General features: G+C 41.2%; 1 protein-coding gene across 1 annotated transcript in view; it reads right to left on the bottom strand.

Annotated features, from left to right (window-relative positions):
- Window positions 1–3549: 3549 nt before the first annotated feature.
- LOC109426949 (zwei Ig domain protein zig-8) overlaps window positions 3550–22791 on the bottom strand; it is a 569430-nt gene continuing 550188 nt past the window's right edge. The window contains exons 5-7 of the mRNA XM_062859427.1: window positions 16300–16510; window positions 3959–4086; window positions 3550–3774 (exon numbers count right to left, since the gene is read on the bottom strand). Of these exons, the coding sequence (XP_062715411.1) occupies window positions 3574–3774; window positions 3959–4086; window positions 16300–16510 (540 nt within the window). The 3' untranslated portion in view covers window positions 3550–3573. The remainder of the gene's footprint in view (window positions 3775–3958; window positions 4087–16299; window positions 16511–22791) is intronic.

Here is a 22791-nt window from a genome sequence, read left to right as displayed (position 1 = left end):
ACCTTTTTTATGCCCTTCATTAAATGCTACTCAGAACCAATATTGTGCATAAGAATATTTAATAATGACGAGAACTATTGCAATGGCGACCAAGGGGTGTTTACAGAGGAGAGCAAAGGAAGGTTTATAGGTTCGTTTTTGGGTGTTTCCGAAGGTCTTATGTGCGTTACATGGGGTCCAAGTGGGTCTTAAGGGGGTTTCCGAGTCATTTAAGGAAGTCTCAGAGCAGTTTAGGCTGGTTTCAGAGGCGTTTTTAGGGGTTTTGGTTTAGGATGATTTTTTGAGGCTTTTTAGGATGTTTCAGACCATTTTTGGCGTGATTCAGAGGCGTTACGGAAGCGTTACGGAGGAATTTTCGGGGCGTTCGGAGCTTCTCAGGTGGGTTACATGGCTCCGAGGGAGTATATGGGGGATTTTGGAGGCATTTCAAGACGTTTCAGAGCATTTTCGATGGGATGCAGAGGCGTTACTTAAGCGTTACGAGGAATTTTCATGGGGTTCGGAGTCACCCAAGTGCGTTACATGTGGTCCGAGGGGGTTTAAGGGGAATTTTAAAGGCATTTCAGGACGTTTCTGAACATTTTCTGCTGGATTGAGAGGCGTTACGAAAGCGTTACGGAGGAGTTTTCAGGGGGTTTGGAGCCTCTCAGGTGCGTTACATGGGGTCCGAGGGGGTTTATGGGGGATTTTGGAGGCATTTCAGAATGTTTCAGACCATTTTCGGCGTGTTGCGAAAGCGTTACGGAGGAGTTTTCGGAGGGATTGGGGCTTTCAGGTGCGTTACATGGGGTCCGAGCCCGAGAAGAAGGGCATAACTTACAAATACCATGCGAAGAGCAACATATGCTCTAATACATAAAACTGTTATTGCTACGGTATTATACGAAATGTTATGAGAACATCACAGTAACAGTTGAGCAGAGTTTGGTATTGATGTAGTATTTGTTGGTTTAGCAGTGAAAATAACCGAAGAACAAGATTAGCTATTACATCATGAAGTCATCAAACAAATGAAACATTTAATAACAAGATATATTATCAGTTTGTTATTCAATAATTTTGGGATAACAAATACAGCAATTGAAATTTTAGGTATGCATTCATTATTGAAATAACAGAACTTGTTATTTCCTAGGTGTTATTTATACAAAATTTTGGTATTCGTTTTTGTTAGTTTGCCTCTTATGACCACCTAATGAAGGGTATATCAAGGCATGATAGTATTGAGGATAAATACCTTGATATGTTATTCTCTTGTTATTTTCTTCTGCTCGGGAGGGGGTTTAAGGGGGATTTTGGAGGCATTTCAGAATGTTTCAGAGCCGACTCTGAAATACCTTAAAACGCCCCTCAAACCTCTTGAAACGCCCTTTAACCCTTATGTGGCCGACAGGGTACCCGGGTACCCAGCGCCCATTTAAAAAGCACGGTGTAGAAAAAAGCAAAAAGTTTGTCGGACACATAACGGTTAAAGGCTCCTGAGAACCCTGGAATTGCCCCTAAAGCTCCTTGGAACGTCCCTGGAACCCACTTAATACTATTGAAATACCCCAGAATTCCCCGTAATCCCATGAAAACACCAAAAAATCTTGGCAGAACGCCCATAAAGGGATCCACAAATCCCCCGAAACAACCCCTTAAAACGCCCCTGAAGCCCCTTAGAGCCCCCATTTTTGGCTCTCTGGAAACTATCTGAAAACCCCCTTAGCCCCACCTCAACTGCCCAGGAGCAAGACCTGTTCTCGCGAACTAGATTCTCTAATTCAAGCCCAAACTTAATTTATGCATAAATTTCCCTCTTTTTATGCCTTTTTTTTCAATTTATGCAGTCCCAGCCATGTGCATAAACAGAGGTTCCAGTGTACATTGCTTGTCACACTTTTACACTCCCCCCCTTTCACCCCTAGAACCGTGACGTACTTAATGCACTTAATGCAGGACATAATTCAGGGCATAATTTGAAGATTTTATAAATCTCAAATGTTCTCATAAGTAAACACTCATAGGGTGGCTCAAACTTAAAACTTAAAATCATGAAACTTCAAAAATGACAAGTCTTACCTACTGGATCAGTTGTTTTGAACTCGTAGAAGCTAGGTTCAAAATTTGAGCGAAATCTGTGAAATCTATAGAGGCTACTATCGATTAAGTTTGTATGGCAGAACTTCACCAAATGTATGCAGAAACCTTCAGTTTTCGATATGTTCGTATTCTTGTAAGAGATTATATGCCAAACAACTTTGCCAACAGTGATCCGACACTTGTTAAAAATGTAATGCCCTAGGTAAAGTGAGGCGAAACAGTACATGTTATGGAATAATATGAACAGACGCGCCAATTTGATCGAATTATTGGAGGAAAATTTAAAAATCATATAAATTGCCCCTGAAGGTGGCGTCTATGAATATGAATAATGAAATCCCAATGCTTCGCCTTACTTTGCCTAGGGTATAACTTTTTCACAGGCTTCGGATTATTTTGCGATCTTTGACAAAGTTGGTTGGCATATAGTCTCCAACAAGAATACGAATGGTATTAGTAATTGAACGCTTACAGCGCAAAGTTGCGCCAAAAAATCAAAAACTAAAAATTTCTGCAAACATTTGGCCAAAAAAATTAACAGTCTGTGAGCTCAAAAAAGCTTAGTTGATCATGAAACTCTATGTAACCAAAAAGTAAATTCTAACCACTGTAGGTCCTATATTCTAAATTAAATAATATTTTGGATGACCTGGAACATCACAGCAAATATTTAAATGTGTGTTAAACATTCAGAAGACTCACTTTATATGGTTGATTACATATTGCAGATAGGGCCCACATAGCCGATTCGGTAAACGCACGGGTATTCAGCATGACCATGCTGAGGGTGACGGGTTTGATTCCAGGTCGGTCCAGGATTTTTTGACTTCCTTGGGCATAGAGTATCTTCGTACCTGCCACACGTTATACACATGCAAAATGGTCATTGGCAGAGGAAGCTCTCAGTTAAAAACTGTGGAAGTGCTCATAGAACACTAAGCTGAGAAGCAGGCTTTGTCCCAGTGAGAACGTTACGCCAAGAAGAGGAGAGGACATATTGCAGATTTGTATGATGTAAAAAGTTACTATTACACCCTTAGAATGTATGAACTCAAGGACAGTTTTGATTACCCAGTGCATCTAAAAATATATATTTAACCTTATTTTGCATTTACACTAAGGTCTTTTTTACACGGGTAGTTTTTCTGCTTTAACTCGGTCAATTTTGAACCTACCTATCTGATTTTCCGTACACAGGTAGTACTAACCGTGTCTACCTGTGTACAAATTTTCATGTGAATTGGCTCAAAATTGACCGAGTTAAAACAGAAAAACTACCCGTGTAAAAAAAGACCTTAGTGTAACCAAAAAAATAAAATGCATTAACAAAACTGTATAATGCTCGGGAAAATCAGACCCCAAATTTTCAAATCACATGGCCCTGGCACAATGTATGCCACACATATGCATAAACACAATATTTAATACATCTGCCGTTATTCTATTGATAATATATTAAAACTGATCATCGGTCTGTATAAGAAACGAATATCACAGGCAACCGCATGCAATCGTATACCTACCATTCAGTATGTGCACCCGGACCGAGGCCGGATTGGCATTGGAGGGTTCGCAGGTGTACAGCCCGGAATCGCTGGCTATCGCTTTCTGCACCAGCAACCGGCTGCTGGTCAGCACGCCTTTCTCCGTCACCAGCGAGATGCCTCCTCGGGGCGAGTCAAAGTTGATGTCCTGGAACGACAACGGGAATATGGAATGGAAAATGCGATGTCAGTTTCACACATACAACAGCAGCAGGGGCCAAAGAAAGCTGACTGCATCACCGTGCACCGCCAGCCAGGCCAGGACATTTGACGACCTGTTGTTGGTTGGCTGGCTGTTGGTGACGGCGATGCGCCCCAGCTGAGATACTTACGTCTCGATTGTGCTTCCAGATCACGGCTGGCGGCGGCTCCGGGGCGTACTTGACTATGCAGGTGAGATTTATCGTCGAGCCTTTATTGATAAATAAATCAGGCCCGCCATTAATCTCTGTCACTGGTTCTTGACGTGGAAGATGACCTCCCCCCGGGGCGAGTTGGTTGGAGGACACGGGCGTTGGGAAATCACAGATGCGGTGCCGATTCGATGGATCCAATGGGGGACGATGCAAAGTCATGCAAAGAGAAAAAGGGAGGTCACAGGAAAAGATGAGAAACAGATGGTTCGATTGATTGGAATGAATCGTTTCTATTGCTTCCGTTGAGAGCTAGCACCCGGAAAATGAAATGCTCTGATTTAGGGATGTACCGTAAATTGAAGGGAAATTGATCACTTTTTGAATTGAACAATTTGTCAATGGTATTATCTTTCATGGTGACGTCCCGACTAAGGCATACTTCTCAGCTTATCCAATTATCATGATTTTTCGAGCTCTATAAACACATGGTGGATCATAAAGTTATAATAAAACCAAAATTCAATCAGTTGGTTTTGAGCTTGAGCTTGAGCTTGATTGACCGCCCGTGGATGCTACTCCAGTATCACCAGACCAGCTTACACTCACACAAGGACCAATGAGATAACTGCCGGGGACTAGCAGGCATCTTCAGTGTGTGAGCGTTGGTGATCTTCTATTTTTAGGCGACAATGGCGCCTGCCACGTCAGGTTGCAGGTCAATGTGGGGAAGGGTAAGGAAGTGATGATTGCAATCGTTTGTATCCACATCTGGCCGAATATACCTCTGCGCCAGCACAAATTCATGCGGATGTTGGAGTATTGGTGGGAATTGGTTGGCAGAAGGTTCACACATTGGTATGCGGATACCAGAGGAAGGGGATAGAATTGTGTGTTTTTATTATTTTGAAGATGTGCGGCACAGTTCGCTTGATTGCATAACTTGTAGGCGTTTTTTCTAATAGGATTGTGACACTGTGCTGTGAAAGTTTGGAAGGAAGGGAAACGGCTTTTTCAACCCGTTTCTGTTCTAGCGACGGCTATGAACATGTTTATATACATGAGTTGTATATGTAGAGAGCAGAGAGAAAGTGTATAGAAAGATACAAAGTAGGAGGAAAGGGACGGGCCAGGGATTGAACCCAGGACCTTCTGCATATAAATCAGAAGCGGTAGCCACTAGACCACCAAGCCCGTCTACAATCAGTTGGTTTTATAAGGATTTTCAAAAACTCCCCAAGGTCCAAGGTGAGATCTTTTGAGGGCTTTTAGAGGGCTCATGTAACCAAAGCAGTAAACACATAAGGTCCTAATGAATGTGTGAATGTGAATTTATTTAATTTCCTGAGCATTAAGTATATTAGTACCTACTAAACGACAAGTTTTGAACAGCTCAAGTCAGTGAGGTTCAAATGACACAGTCGTTCTAAGAGCAAAGTTTGAACAATTTTGGCAATAAAGTAAATTTTCCTTTTAGCATTTGATGTACATATATCAATTTCACCCGAATGCACGGTATCGAATTCGAACGAAGCACGCACCCATTTCGCGTTCAAGTGGAGCAGCTACCAGGCGGCAGACATCGCTTTTCTGGTTTTATATGCCCGGGGCGTTATGCTCCGGAACAGGATATTAAAACATGCTTTTTATTGTTAAGTTGCACGGAACAACAACAAACTCCGACGGGCTGCGAAGAGAACCATTCAAAATAGGCAACAGTTCTTCAGGAATAGAAACGTTGATTGATGTAGCATTGTTCTTTCGGCCGTAGAGCCATCTTTAGACTGATCTTGGCAGAGAGACCCCTCATAAATTACGTCATAAATTTAATGAGGGCTGTTGACTCGAAATAAAGGCATACATTGCCGAAGCGTTGAATGCGCGGTTATTCAACAAGACCATGATGATGGTGATATGTTCAGATCCCCGTCAGTCCAGGAACAATTAGTAATGGAAACTTTCTTAACTACTTATTACAAGTTTTATTTTGTGCTAAATGTACTATTTTAACTTGTAAGCATGTTCCTATGTTTAATGTACATTAATACATAGTGCTCTGGAATAAAAGAGCGCCATGAGATCTCCCCAAGCAAAGCAATATAATTTTTGATAAGTGTAGAATTAGCATAAATTAAAATACACGGCAATAAAAAATAAAAATAAAATTTTTGAAGGCCTACTTTCATGCCATTTTGGGCAAAAATCAACTATCAAATAAGTGCATCGTTCCCTTACAAGGACATCAAAATGATAACATCTCGTATTAAAACCAGAACTAGAAGGCCCCCCTTAGGCCGTTCGCAATGCTGTTTTATTTTGTATAGCGAGTTTTAAAAATTTTAAAACTCGCCATACAAAATAAAACAGCATAGCGAACGGTCTTAGGACTAGAAACTCCTAGACCAAACACAAGCTATGAAAGCAACTATCGCTGTGAACTAAAGGTAACTAGTCAGAAAAAATACGATCACAGGATTGACTGAAGCACCAACAAAAACTATGATACCTCGCCACCCTGCCATCGGAAATTGTTGTTTACCAGGGTAACAGGGCAAAATATACGTTATGTGTTGTGAATGTCCACATGCGATGTCCTTGTTTATTTCGCATTTGTAGTTCTCCACTATGGGTTGCAAAACGGTGAGTCGAGAAGGAGAGCGTCCAACATAGCTCTGATCCTCACAAGTTCCTACCTCATGCTTCCACACGGGTCAAACGATGACAAAGACCGCCAGCTAAGAGTTGCGTGCTTAGCTGGTAGTGTAGCCTGGTCTCCGTTGTCCTTCTGACTTCATCTAGATTGAGGAGGTATGCAGAGATGGCATGCTCCTCAGTGCGAAACGTGAGAAGAGAAAACATACACTCTACACACGACTTTCAACGAGAGCGAGGGTGAACTACGCAACTTTTTTCACACACAAACCAGCCGCTCACTCTCTGGCATCCATCAGCGGCACACTCAAAATGAGTGCTCAAACAAATGATAGAACAAGCATGTTTTTCAGTTTCTGTGTGCACATTTTGTGCGCACAGAAAATGTGCACACAAAAATTCGTTGAGGGCGCACTCAGTCGTGCTTCCAGTGCAATACTGTGTGTACCACAGGGAGTATGGAAGTACTATAGGGCACTGCACTGTTTTGATTTTGTATGGGGTTTTGACGTTTCTTTGCCTTGTTGTTTTCAAAATTTCTTTAAGAGTGAAAGAGAAGGAGAGAATTTCATGCAGTGACCTATAGGGCAGTGCATGAAATTATCTCCTTCTCTTTTACTCTTACAGAAATTTTGTAAACAACAAGGCCACGAAACGTCAAAATCCCATACAAAATCAAAACAGTGCAGTGCCCTATTACGCCGTCTAGTAGCAAATGCATCTGCTTGTCTAAGATATCACATAAATCCTAAGACAAATAGATGTGACACTAACGAAATTTCAATCTCACATATCTCATGATCCTGATTACTTAGAGGGTTGGTGTCTTCGGCAAAGTTGTTTGGCTGGTCAAGGACTAACCGATAATAAAACTTAAGATTCAAAATTCCACCGCTAGGCGGTGCTAGTGAGTTAACAAATTTTGTTTTTCATATATATCAGGAAAATTTGCAAAAAATTGCATCTAGCGCCGCCTAGCTGCAGAAACTTGAATCAAACGATAATTATTCTGAAAGCTCATGATCTACCAAACAATATTGCAAAAGACACCATCTTTCTACAAAATCAGGATGCTGAGATATGCGAAATTTAAAATTTGTTTGCTCTCTAGCGCCACCTAGCGGTGGAATTTTGAATCTCAAGCCTTATTATCGGTTAGTCCTTGACCAGCCAAACAACTTTGCCGAAAACACCAACCCTCTAAGTAATCAGGATCATGAGATATATGAGATTGAAATTTCGTTAGTGTCACATATCTATTTGTCTGTGATTTATGTGATATCTTAGACAAGCAGATGCAACACTGACAAAATTTCCATCCCATATATCTCTGGATCCTGATTACTTAGAGAGTTGGTTTCTTCGGCAAAGTAGTTCAGCTGGTCAAGGGCTTTCAGAATATGGGCAGTATGATTCGTGATTTCACCGCTAGGCGGCGCAAGAGAGCGTACAAATTTTACATTTCACATATCTCAGCATTCTGATTCTTTAGAAAGATGGTGTCTTCGGCAAAATTGTTTGGTAGATCAAGGGCTTTCAGAATAATTATCGTTTGGTTCAAGTTTCTGCAGCTAGGCGGCGCTAGTTGCAATTTTTAGCAAATTTTCTTGATATATATGAAAAACAAAATTTGCTAACTCACTAGCACCGCCTAGCGGTGGAATTTTGAATCTTAAGTTTTATTATCGGTTAGTCCTTGACCAGCCAAACAACTTTGCCGAAGACACCAACTCTCTAAGTAATCAGGATCATGAGATATATGAGATTGAAATTTCGTTGCATTTTTTTGGAAATTTTCCTGATATATTTGAAAAACAAAATTTGTTAGCTCACTAGCACAGGCTTTTGGTGGAATTTGGAATCAAAATATTTTTGGAAATTTTCCTGATATATTTGAAAAACAAAATTTGTTAGCTCACTAGCACAGGCTTTTGGTGGAATTTGGAATCAAAATATCCATCAACTGTAAGTTCTTGACCAGCTTAAGACGTCTGCTTGTCTCTGATATCACAGGATTTGATACCCCTTAGCGGGTTTTTGACTCACTGGCATGCTTTCGGTTCACCAAATGCTCAAACAACACTGACCCCTTTGAACACACTGCGTGTGCACTGAGTTCTGTTTTTTCTGCGTGCGCGCAGAAATTGCGCACTGGGATTATTATCTGCGGGCTCTCATTGCTCTCACGCAGCACTCTAATCACCCGCACAAAAACTCTGCGTGAGAGAAATCATGTACGTTTTATTGTGCGTTTTTTCTCTTTCTCTTTTGTAAGAAAAATGAAACTGAGAAGTTCAGTGAAAGAGGAGCGTAAATGGGCACAGTTTCTGTGTGACATGCCATCCCTGGAGGTATGTCCCGAGCGTCTGTTCACCAAGGAGGTGCAGCACAAACAGCGTCTGTTCTGGCATCCAGCGGCTGAATATGAAACGCTGTATCGCGTCAGCTATACCTCAGGCAGCCGAACAAATGCGAACGATGTTCTCGGAAACCGACCCGGAAACGAAATATGGACTATGATTGGAAACTCGGTACCTGGAACGTCAGAAACTTAAATGAATCTGGACGAGTGAGCCCTTTGGCTCGTGAATTGCAGAAAGTTGGTGTGTGTGCGTGTTGCTGCTATTCAGGAAGTGCAGTGGCCCAAATCTGGTGAACGTGAATTCAGGGCAGTGGATCCCGTCGCCAACACATCATTCAAATATAACATCTACCACAGCGGCAGCGATAAAGCAGAAAATGGAGTTGGATTCATAGTGATCGGGAAACAGATGAAGCGAGTCATAAGGTGGAAGCCGATCAACGAGCGGATCTGCGTATTGAGGATTCGAGGCAAATTCTTCAACTACAGCCTGATCAATGTCTATGCGCCGACCAACGACAAAACCAATGACGTGAAGGATGCGTTTTACGAATGCCTTGACAAGACCAATGGAGAATACCCAGAACATGATGTTAAGATTGTCATCGGTGACGCCAACGCGCAGGTCGGAAGAGAGGACTTTTTCCGTCCAATCATCGGTACGGAGAGCCTTCACTCCGTCACAAACAACAACGGCCTGAGATTAGTTAACTTTGCCAGGGGGATGGCCATTAGTAGCACCTGCTTTACACGAAAGAATATCCACAAGCACACCTGAAGACACCCAAATGGCGCAGTTTGCAACCAAATCGACCATGCGCTGGTAGACGGCCGACACTACTCGGACGTCATTGATGTTAGAACTTTTAGGAGTCCCAACATCGACTCAGATCACTACCTCGTAGTTAGTAAGATTCGAGCTCGGTTATCAACCGTGTCGGACTCGGCGCGTGGCGATCGGGGGCGATCGATGCGTTTCAACATCCAGCGTTTTTCAGCAGTCGGTACGGTAGCTGCCTATCACCAGAAGCTGGACGAGCGGATAAGTGAAATCGACGAGAGCGATAACCTCAATACTCTGTGGGAGTCTATCCACGGAGCGATGGGCACGGCAGCGTGGGAGGTAATAGGCACTGCTCAAAGACGACCTAGGAACGGGTGGTTCGGAGTGTCAGAGGCAGAGAGTAAATAAATTGAAGATTGAAAGTGAAGATTGACATTCTCATTTTTTCATTCGCGTTTAGCCACATTCAATGTCGGCTGAATGCCTTTCTTTCTCTGTCACGAATATTTTATCGCACGTCGTAAAATGTCCAATTTCTGTTAACAGACGCACAATCCGACTTAATGGAGAAATAGAGATGATAATTAATATTCTAATTAACAACTATACACAAGTTTTGAGGAGATTAGAAATATAATAAGGAGTTACGGTACAGTTATATTTCTCAGTGAACATTGTCAGTGACAGAAAAATGAATGAATAGGTGAAAAAATTCATTTACCAAAATGAATTTTATTTTGATCCCTCAGTTGAGAATTTTCAAATTTCACGTTGAGTTTCACTCATTGAAAATGAAAATTTTAAACTCTGGTCAGAGGGTAACGAATGAGAAGAATGTCGCCAGAAGCCGAATGCTGGTGTCTTGGATCTGGCAGAGCAGGTAGCGATATAGGGAAGCAAGAGCAGTCGAAAAATGAATCCACCGCAGAAGAAAAAAATACCATGAGGAAAATGTGATTGCTCAGGCGCAAGAAAGTATGGAGCAGAATGATATGCGGAGGTTTTACGAAACTGTCAATGGCGTGCGGAGCAAAAAAGGCGCCTTCTCCCGTTATGTGCAACGAGCGTGAAGGAAACTTGCTGACGGACAAAACAATGGTGTCTGCCAGGTGGAGAGAGCACTTCGAGAAGTTGTTGAAAACGGTGGGAATGGAAGAGCGATAGACAGAATTCGAATCGACGGCGACGTACAAGCTGTGGAACCTCCAACGCTAGACGAGGTCAAGACAGCCATAAGAAGGCTGATGAACAATAAAGCTGCTGGGAAGGACGAATTTTAAGTCGAGCTTGTCAAGCACGGTGGTGAGCAGCTGTATCAACTCTTACACCGCATTATATTAAATATATGGGAAGAGGAAGAACTCTTCTCTGACTTGGTTTGATCACAGCGGAACTTTATGTGTTTAGTTAGATTGGCTATTTTCGGTGAAATGATCAACAAACAGCATTATTTGCGTAACGTGTTTCGGTCTACTACTCTTCGACCATCATCAGACGCCTAAAAACATTTATTTGTTACAAACATTCTTCACATACAAACAGGCCATTCAACAAACAACACTTACGTTCAGCTGAATTACTTCAGAATTACGTCAGACGATTAATACTAATTTTTCTTTTGGTCAATTTTCTCTATATATATCCCACCACCCACTCTCATCTACGTAGCAAGTTTCTCTCATTCGTCATTTTTCTCTTTCATCGTCTCCTCTCATGGTTGACGTCATTTCTCATTGTTGCTTGTTGCCGCATTGTAAGTGTTGTTTGTTGAATGTTTTTTTTGTATGTGAAGAATGTTTGTAACAAATAAATGTTTTTTAGGCCTCTGATGATGGTCGAAGAGTAGTAGACCGAAACGCGTTACGCAAATAATGCTGTTTGTTGATCATTTCACCGAAAATAGCCAATCTAACTAAGCACACACAAGAGGAAGAACTGCCTGTTGGTTGGATGGTCTTATTTGCTCTCTAAACAAAAAAGGGCATCGACTGGAGTGCGCGAATTACAGAGGAATAACACTTCTCAATTCAGCGTACAAAATGATGTGCGGAATTCTGTTTAACAGGCTGAGGCCGATTGAGGAATCCTTCGTCGGCGAATACCACTCGGATTTTCTTGAAGGCCGATCAACGACGGATCAGATGTTCGCCCTGCGGCAGATTCTTGATAAATTTCGGGAGTACAACTTGCAGACCCACCATCTGTTGATTGATTATGAGCGAACATGGTTTTCCGGCGAAGCTGATTAGACTGATTCGTGCGACGCTTGACGGTTCGAAATCAAGTGTACGGGTTGCGGATGGAATTTCGTCATCGTTCGTAACCTTAGACGGGCTGAAGCAGGGCGATGCTCTTTCGAACTTACTGCTCAATATAGCGCTGGAAAGAGCGATAAGGGGAGCTAGTGTACAAAGGAGCGGAACCATTGTCACGAGGTTGCATATGCTCCTCGGAATCGACCGTCGAGCCGTGGAAGAAACGTTCCTACCTTTTAAAGGGGAGACTGCGAGGATTGGACCAACGATTAACACCACAAAGACCTTGATCACCAAGCACATGATTGCTGGTGGTCAACGTCGGTCCGGCCGTGGTAGTGGTGACAAAGTGGTGCTAGGTGGTGAAAAGTTTGATGTTGTGGACAAATTTGTTTATCTTGGTACTCTAGTAACGTGCGATAATGATGTTATCCGCGAGGTGGAAAAACGGATTGCAGCTGCGAATCGGGCCTTTTTCGGTCTGCGAAACCAGATGAAGTCCCGTAGGCTGCAAACGAAAATAAAACTCGCGTTGTACAAGACTCTGATTCTTCCGGTCGCTTTATACGGCCATGAATCGTGGACGTTAAGAGAAGCTAATCGGAGAGCCTTTGGAGTCTTCGAACGTAAAGTGCTGCAAACAATACTCGGCGGGAACTAGAGGACGCCATCTGGCGGCGTCGCATGAACCACGAATTGTACCCAGGGCGCAACATTTTCGAGCAGACGAACTGAAGTTCACCGTGCGGCAATTTTTATTCACTTAATGCCTGCATATTCATATTCAGCTGCTAAATACTCGTTTGTCAACTGAATGAAAGTCAATGAATACTTGTAAACATCTTACAAAGTGTTAAATTGCTGATAAAACATTAACGTTTCGATTACATTTAACGGTGCTTTACACAGATTTTTTCCCATTTGATTGTTGTGAAGTGTTTTTGGAAGAATCGTAGTCATAAACGTAGGTAATTATGAAGGTGTTTCGCGAGTGTTTAGAGGGATTTTAGATGAATTTTAGGAAGTTTCAGAACATTTCCGGCGGGATTAAGAGGCATTACGGAAGTGTTACGCAGGAGTTTTTAGGTGTTTTGGAACCTCTCAGGTGCATTACAGGGGATCTGAGGGGGTATCAGAGGGATCTTGGAGGCACTTCAGGAAGTCTCAGAGGATTTTTAGTGACCCCATCACAAAATCTTTTGAAACTCCCCTGAAATACACTTTGGTTTTAAGTATTCCTGAAATCCCCTTATACAACCATGACCTTAATCCCATTGAACGTCCTTGAAATCATCATTTTGTGAATTTAGCACTAAATTGGTGTCGGAAGTACAGTGTATCAAACAATTATCCATACAGCAATTTGTTGGCCAAAATAGTTTTTCATTCAAATATTCATAACTTTTTTATACGTTAAACAAAAACGCTGAAATTTTGACCAATCATGAATCATATATGAAAACTCCAATGGTAAAAATTTCAGCGAGATCGAATAAGTTTTTTGAAAGTTGTAGAATTTTTAGAAAAACTTATAAGATTTTTGAACACATTTTTAAAACATTATATCTCAGTATGTACTCTATGCAACTTTTTCATTTTTTTTTGTGTTACAGTTGATACCTAAGCCTTTCAAATGCAGCTACTTTTGAGGTTTTTTATTCACTACAAAAAAAAAATGAAAAATTTTCTTATGCAGTTGACGATGTTTAAAAATTTACCATATTTTGCACATATAATCTGCCAAACGTTTTCCACCAATAAAAGTGCATTACTTGAATGAAAAATACATAGGAACTTGTCTTTATATGTAGTTTAGTAGGTCCTGTATAAAAATATTACATTAAGAGAATTTAAAAACGCTGAAAACACTTGGCACTTTTATTGATCAAAATATGATAAATTTCCTAATGACACTCTGACATTATACAGATTTTTCATATTTTTGTAGTGAATATAAAACATCAAACGAAGCTGAAAACCTTAGGTATAAGCTTTATCACAGAAAAAAAATGAAAAAGTTTCATCGAGTACATATTAAGATATAATGTTTTGAAAATGTGTTCAAAAATTTTATAAGTATTACTAAAAGTTCTTTACTTTCAGAAAACTTATTCGATCTTGCTCAAAATTTTACCAATGTAGCTTTGATATATGGTGCATGATTGATCAAAGTTTCAGTGTATTTGATTGATGTATAAAAAAGTTATGATCAATGAATGAAAAAATATTTTGACCAAAAAATTGCTGTACGGACAATTGGGTTTTTAAATTAAGAATAATGTATTGATTTTTATATTTTATACGAAAGAGCACCTTTTTCTGAGTCACTATGATTTTTTCAGATTTTAAGAACCTTATCTTGGTACCTAAAATCAATTTCAAAGAGATTTTTTTAAATCACCTTTTGACAGCTGGACAACTGTTTGACAGCTCCGCCCAGTACAAAATGCGACGAGGGATGATTCGACAAATCGCTCCCATACAAACTTCAAATTGATTTTGAAATAGGTTCCCGGGCTCCAAAATTCATGAAAATTTGGATTTCGGCTCAGTTTGACATGCAGATTCAGAATATCGAATTATTTCAACACCGTTAAAGAAGCCAATTGTTTGATACACTGTAACTTCATTGATTTCCGCTGCCTTTCCTATGCATTAAATATAATGTAGGAAGTCGCGCTGTATAGTAAATCTGATGCTCCATCCAGCGCACTACTTCCGACGTTATGTTGACCGCATAGGAAAGGCACCGGAAGTCATTAAAGTCACTTCCAACACCAATTTAGTGCCAAATCCACAATAATCAATTTGAAATGCCTTTGAAACCTCTTTGGACGCCTTTAATAGGGTCCACACACCCCCTGAAACGCACCTGAAAACCCCTTGAAACGCCCCTGAAATGCTATCAAATGCCCCTAAAACCTCTAGGAACGCCCTTAAAATGTTCCTGAAACGCCTCCCAGACCCTAAAAATTACACGCAAAATATTGTTTTTCATGAATAACAATTAAAATGAAAACACAATACATAATCATAAAAGCTCAAAATATTTTCATCCAAAAAAATTGGCATCCCAAACAGGCATCCAAGAAAAAAAAAATGACAGTGTAGGGATGCTCAAAAATAAGAATTAAAAGAAATCAAAAACCAAAATTCACAAAATCGCAAATTTAAAAGACTCGCCTTCCTAAACATGTGTAAATCGATTTTAGATTACGAAAAATAATGTTCCGATCAAAATAAAAAAAATGGGCATTGAAGGGTTAATTTATTCACTTACATCCAATGATCAGAGGTTTCAGTGTTCTTTGAAAATCATAATTCACCGAAATCATATTACCGAAAATTTGCACGGCGATCCCACGAAAAGAGGCCAAAGACTCAGTATGGAAAGAGCCCCACGTTGATTCTGTCCAGTATCCAGTAGTAGACTGCCCTGTGCCATCACACTTCGTGCCTTAGTCATCACGATAGTTTGGTTTCCAATTTCTTGTACATTGGAAAGAGCGCCTTATTATTAGGAACATCTTCGTATTTGTCTCATCATTTGAAGGTGTTGATTGCATCCTTCGTCGTAAATCTGGTCCGTGGACCACTGTGGAATGATAGTACATCTGGTTTTCCATACATAATTAGGAAAGGTCAAATTTCACTAGCTTCTTTACGACCGGGTTTTATAGTATCTTTTGCCTTGTATGTTCATAGAAACTGAAAAAGCATTGTGGGCAGTTGCGTTACAAACGTGGATTTTGAAACTGACTTTGATGTTCATCTTCCCAAAATACAGTACCTGAATTTTCAAAATCATTGTGCACGTTCGAATAGAAATAATGGTTGAACAAATAAATCAATGGCTTCAACTCTACTACATACTTCTACAGATCCCATCTCAATCTACGCCAATGGGTTTCAGCAGAAAACAAAATGTGGAAGTGTAGCGACAGACGCGATATGGCTGCTGCATTGCCCTGGATTTACAGATATGCTGACAGGATTCCACCAGGAAACAGCAGACAACAACGGAACGAAGGCAAATTCCCATTCAGTGCGAGCAAGAGAGCTTCGTTATTTATTCTATTGTTTTGTTGCGCTTGTCTTAATTACGAGAGGAGCATCTCAACGGGGAAGCAAAATTGATTGCGCTGACAATGTGCTTTTTGTTTTGTTCCTTCTACTATATTACAAGTAGCTGTGTAGCTACTACTCCATCCCCATACTTGAGTTGTTACACAGCTAGATGATGAAGAAAGCTGCATGGTGGACTCACCTACTACCGTCAGATAGACAAAGTGCCCGATGGGAGGGGTGGTGGAGATTTGACACTCGTAGATACCGGAATCCTTGCGCTGGGCGTATCGTATCCGCAGGGTCCACTCCTCGGTGTGGGGCGAGTGCATGGCTTCGAAGCGCTGATCCGAGGTGTACGTGTACCGACCGACCGTCAGCAGGTGGATGTCTCGATGGCGCACCCAGGAGACCTGGAATGGTGACAGGAGAAGATTGAAGGGGTTACATCATCATGATATGAATGAAATTCGTCTTCTTTTAGGAGTCACGTTTTGTGCTTTGTATGTTAATTTTTTTCTTCTTTTTGGACTATTGTTAAATGTATCCTCAGGATGCTATAGCTTCCCATCTACCCGACCAAATTATGCACGAATGTAATTGTGTTATCATTTACTTCGAGTGCATTAAGAAGACGAAAAATAAGAAAAAAGAGAAAGTTTTACTTTCACTTTACTTTTACTTTTACTTGTGCATCAAGGTAAGTTTAATCTTTATTCATAATATTGCGACGCATCACTTATTACCTTTTAAAATTCGATGACCTATGCTGCCGTTCTAAGCATATCTGTACCATGTTGTTTTTCTACGCATACTGTCCCACCGCTCTAACTTAAGTGACAACTAAAAATCAATGTCAGAAAGATGCTTGACGTTATCGTGGAATATTTATTTGTGACGCAAAATGAAAAAAAAAATAAATAAATTAACTTCAAATGGCTCTGTTACTGAGAAAAACACGGTAAGAATGCAAAACAACATGGAACAGATATGCTTAGAACCCAGACAACCAGATATCGCATAAGGATGCACGCTGTACATCGTATAAAGAACTATTTTAAGTCACTATCGCATATATGTACGGCTGAGGGACAATTTTCATCGCATATGATGTTATTTTTTGAACTTACTGCGATGTATCTGGTTAAATCATATAAGAGTGCAAATTAAATTTCATAATGCATGACTACATCGTAGTAGACGATATTCCGATGTTTTGTTGCGACGAACTTTGCGTATTCGCAAAAGCGTGCGAATGAACTCGCAAAGTGTCAAATGAATTCGCATAATTGCGTACTACGATGATTATACGACTTCGCTTGGTGCTTTTCTAATTATGTCAGTTGAACTCGCATTGGTGTACAAACTAAATCGCATAAAAGTGAAAATAAACTCGTTCAAATGTACATACAAACTCGCATAAGATAGAATCGTTAACGTTGGCATATTACGATGTGATATGTGATAACAATGAAAGAGGGGCTGTTGGAGTGCCAAAAAGCTAAAAGAAAGTGAAAAGTCGTCATTATGGTTACACAACAAGTTACAAAGTCATCATTTTTGTTTTGTTGACCTTATAGTTAACAATGAGTGGTGCTAGCAAGAGAGGAGTAGTGGTAACTGTGCGGGAAATCATGCTACATCATTTTGATTTCCAAAGAGCCTGCCGAACACGTACAGCGCACGGAAACCAAGTGCATTCCAGCAAGCACTGAGGTGAGTTAGAATATCATGACATTTAATCAGTGTGTTTCATAAGTAATGTTTGGTGCTAAGTGTGAAGTGCGGCTCGATAATCCAAAGGTCATTAGTTCGATACTTAGGGGACAAGATTTTTTTATTTCGAATATTTTTAAGTCGCATAAGGTGCTATATTACGCCGCAATAGTGCATACCGTACATCGCATAAGATATTGCTTCAAGTCATATAGCGTCATTATTTTCCCGTCAATGAACGTATAGCGCCTCCACTTTTGTACGCATAAGGCACTTTTACTGCATCTTATGCGATGTAACTTTACCGCATAAAAGTACGTATAACATGAACATAATTTCATTATACGTGCAAATTGGTTGTCTGGGAAGGGCAGTATGCCTGAATAATATAGATTGTGGACCCCTGAAGAGTCCCATAAGACCCCTGTGCAGCCTCTCCACCTTCAATACACCTTAAATACCCATTAACTTCTCTCACTGCGTCTTTCCTGTAAACCTTCCTTAAACCTTCAAATACTCCTTTACTTTAATAGAGTTTTCCTAAATAGAACTAATGCAAATTCAACCTATTAAATCACATCATTTTATCTGAAGAACGTACAGATTTGTCTGAATCTTGGCCTAAATTTTTATCAGCTACAGCATCAACAAACATTTTCATATTTATCGATTTCGCCCTTACTCTGCAAATAGCAAAGTATCCGGTCAAGAATGTCAACAGGCAGCTCACCTCAATATCAGATCACAAAAAAAAATCTTCGCAGTAAATACAACGTGCTGCAGCATATTATTATCATGCACCTAGTACAAAATTCAACACACGGTAGAATCTCCTGGTGTTTGGATATCAAGCCGTGAATGGCCACCCACCCACTCAGACGAGGGGAGTTAACCCAGTAACGTCAACAACAGCTTAACAACAGCAAGCTAATGAAACTAAACACATGTGTGTGACCTCCGGATGGGCCGGTCTGTACATATTCTATTTTCACTTCATTCCCCTTTGCCACCGGGCGACACTCACGAAAGTTGTCCACCGCCGCCGCCGCCGCCTGCAGCAAACAGAGTGGAAAAACGGATTCACTTTGAATAACGCAACACCGGCTTTAGCCAAATGTACACCGAATGACGCAGCTCGCTCTCTATGTCGACGCGGTGAATATTTGCTATACCTACCGACTAGGCTCGTGCTGTGTGGTTTCTGTTGTTTGCGGCCGTCCTTGCAGTCTGTTGGCAGTCAGCGTGAAACATGCCAGCCAGCACCGCCACACCGCAGCAGCAACAGCAAACCTTCATATGCGTTAGGGGCTGTCCATAAACCACGTGGTCATTTTTTTGGGACTATTCAACCCCCCCCCCCCGCGTGGTCATTAGTCCATACAAAAAATTTTATTTGTCCATACAAAATGGTCATCGGCCGAACCCCCCCCCCCCCCTCTCATGACCACGTGGTTTATGGACAGCCCCTTATGGGATACCGGAAGATGTTGAACCAGGCACTGTACTAGCACTGGACGTGGCACGGCTAAGCCAACATGGCATTATGACCCATTATAAGCATTTATGAGCTGAACAACGAACCGCTCTTTGTGCTGCAGCAGCGTGCTCCGGCTGGAAACCGCAATATGTAAGCATGATGTCGGTCCGGTGTTCATGGCCTGGATATGTGCAAGCCAAGGATCTATACCGTCCGGCGGCTCATCGCGTACTATTTCTCGGTTATCTTGGCTTTGGCTATTCCTCGCATGAACTGTGATAGCGATTATCATCGTTCTAGGCTGCTAATTTTTGTTCATTCGCCGATGAAGGCAGTTATTGCTCGCTAAGTTAGATATCATCTCTTCTGTGTTAAGCCTATTTATCCGGGAAACGGATCAAATCCCATTTCTTCTGCGTTGTTTGCTTTAACGACTCAATTTTACAAATCATTATCAGTGGATTGATTCCATAGCATGGATGGATTCATTCGCTGACCATCTGCTGTCGGACAAGACTTTTTGCCTTTCTCGTACACCAAGGTGTACCGAAAGGCTATATGTTCACTCCAAAAACGAAAATTTGATAGAGCCTCCGGAAGGGTCAAGTGTTATATACCAATCGACTCAGCTCGACGAGTTGAGATGATGTCTGTGTGTGTGTATGTGTGTGTGTGTGTGTATGTATGTGTGTGCGTATGTGTGTGTGTGTGTGTGTGTACAAAAAAGGTCACCTAACTTTTAGATAGTAAACATCAACCGATTTTAACGACCGAGGGTTCATTCGACGCGGAATTTGGTCCCATTGTTTCCTATTGAAAATGGTTCGGATCCGTCCAGCCGTTCCGGAGTTATGGCCATTTAGGTGTTCCGGATCGGTACCCCCGGAAGGGGCCAGATATGAAAATGCAACAAACCCATGCATGCGACGCATCAAACCACGGCATTTTCGATTATCTGATGAACGGGAAGTAGGAAAATAGTATCAGACTATATCTGAACCGGTAGCGTTCCGGAACCGGTTCCGGGTGTCCTGCCGGAAGTGGCCAAATATAAAAGTGAATATAACCCATGCATGCGACACATCAAAGAGCGGCTTTTTCGATAACCAGTTAAATGGTAAGCAGGAAAGTAGTTTCAGACCATATTTGAACCGGTAGTGTTCCGGAACCGGTTCCGGGTGTCCTGCCGGAAGTGGCCAATAAAAAAATTGAACCAAACCCATGCATGCGACGCATCAATGAGCGGCTTTTTCGATAACCAGATGAACGGTAGGCAGGAAAATAGTTTCATACCGTATCTGAACCGGTTCCAGGTGTCCCGCCGGAAGTGGTCATTTAAAAAAGTGAACCAAACCCATGCATGCGACACATCAAAGAGCGGCATTTTCGATAACTTGATGAATGGTTAGCAAGAAAATAGTCTCAGACCATATCTGATCCGGTAGTGTTCCGGAACCGGTTCCGGGTATCCCATCGGATGTGGCCAAATATGCCAAACCCATGCATGCGAAACATCAAAGCGCGGCTTTTTTGATAAACTGATGAAAGATTAGCAAGAAAATAGTCTCAGACTATATCTGAACCGGTAGTGTTCCGGAACCGGATGTCCCGCCGAATGTGACCAAATATAATAGTGAACCAAACCCATGCATGCGATACATCAAGGCGCGGCGTTTTTGGAAACCTAATGAATGGTTGGCAAGGAAATAATCTCAGACCATATCTGAACCGGTAGCGTTCCGGAACCGGTTCCAGATGTTCCGATGGATGTGGCCAAATATAATAGTGAACCAAACTCATGCATGCGACACATCAATTCACGGCTTTTCGAATAACCTAATGACCGGTTATCAAGGAAGTAGGCTTAGACCACATTAGGGACTGCTGGTAGTGCCGGAGCCTGCTTCGGCTGTCCCTCTGAAAGAGGCGAAATATAAAATTGAACCAAAGTCTTGTATCAAAGAGCTGCTGTTTTGATAGGCCAATGAAATTGGCAAGAAAATAGTCGCATACCATATCTGAACCGGAAAAGTTCCGGATGTCCCGCCGGAAGTGTCCAAATATAATAGTGAACCAAAACCATGCTTGCGACACGTGAATTCGCGGCTGTTTCGATAACCCAATAACGGTTGAAAATAAATAGTTGCAGACCATATTTAGGACAACTAGTAGTGTAGTGGAACCGGTTATGGGTGTCTCGCCGGAAGTGGCCGAATGTAAAAGAGAACTAAACCAATATTCGCGACACATCAAATGGCTTTTTAGGTATCCTGATGAGCAGTTAACAAGAAAAAAAATCTCAGTTCATACCTGGGAAAACTGGTAGTATCCTGGAATCCGTAGTCCTTCCGAAAGTGGTCAAAATTTAATGTAGAAGGGAAACGGACCCCATGCATGTCACACATCAAACCGTGGCTTTTTCGATAACCTGATGAACGGTTTAGGATGTCCCACCGGAAGTGGACAAATATAACAGTGAACTAAACACATGCTTGCGGTACATTAAACCGCTTTTTTGTCAGTAACCTGATGCACGGATACTAAGAAAATAGACAGATTCCACATAAGTTACTATTGGTAGTGTTACTAGTTCCGGGTAACCTGATGAACAGTAAGCATTCAAATAAGCTCACATTACATTTGATACTACTTGTATTGTTCCGGAATCGTTTCCGGGTGTCCCTTCAAAAGAATATCAAACTCATACATGGAACACATCAATTCGTGACATTTCGATAACCTAATGAACGGTTAGCAAGAAAATAGGCCAGACTACATTGCAGAAGAGCGTTGAGTGCTTCAGCGAAATCACGAAAGTGAACAAAATCAATGCAAGCAGATATGTGTAAGAGAACCAAAAACTTTATAAAACTAAAACTATCTCACCGAATCACACCATTTAGATTTCTGAGGTGTAAATATACAGTAGGATGGGTCAAAATTGTATGGAAAAATTAAAACTTAAGCGCATCACCCCTGAACAAAGTTTTTTTTTTAATTTTGCGTCTAAAATTACTGCGCAAAATTTTGATGCGGCTGGACGGCGAGCACTGTAATGTGGTTGAAATTTGGATGGGATTTAGTATTGGCTACATTACAAATTTTACATGAGTCTTGTAACCAATGGTAATTAAATACGGGCTAAAGTGTGCAGAAAAAACTTTTTCGAAGAGCTCAAAGTGATCTGTGCAAAAAGGTTTATCTTAGCTTGTAATTGTCATCTTGGTATGGATCGGCCTGCAGTGAAGGCGGTCAAGCAGTCATCTGAGAGGACTATACGTTGAACATAACGTCGAAATAAGTGCTATCAATAAGTTTCCCAATTCGATGATGACTTTGATAAAATTCTTGCTTTTCTAAATAATGTATTCTCAGGATTCAGAAATTCATAGGTGGTACAGTCCCAGACCGCTGTTATGAGAATTTCCTCCTACCCATCCTTTACCAAAGCACAGAGATTAAGGGCTGATCACTGACTCTAAGGCAAGATTAATTGCGACA

This window comes from Aedes albopictus, chromosome 3, assembly GCF_035046485.1.
Source record: "Aedes albopictus strain Foshan chromosome 3, AalbF5, whole genome shotgun sequence".
Taxonomy (NCBI): domain Eukaryota; kingdom Metazoa; phylum Arthropoda; class Insecta; order Diptera; family Culicidae; genus Aedes; species Aedes albopictus.
The sequence above is the reverse complement of the archived record's forward strand: the minus strand, read 5'-3'. Positions and strand labels throughout refer to the sequence as shown.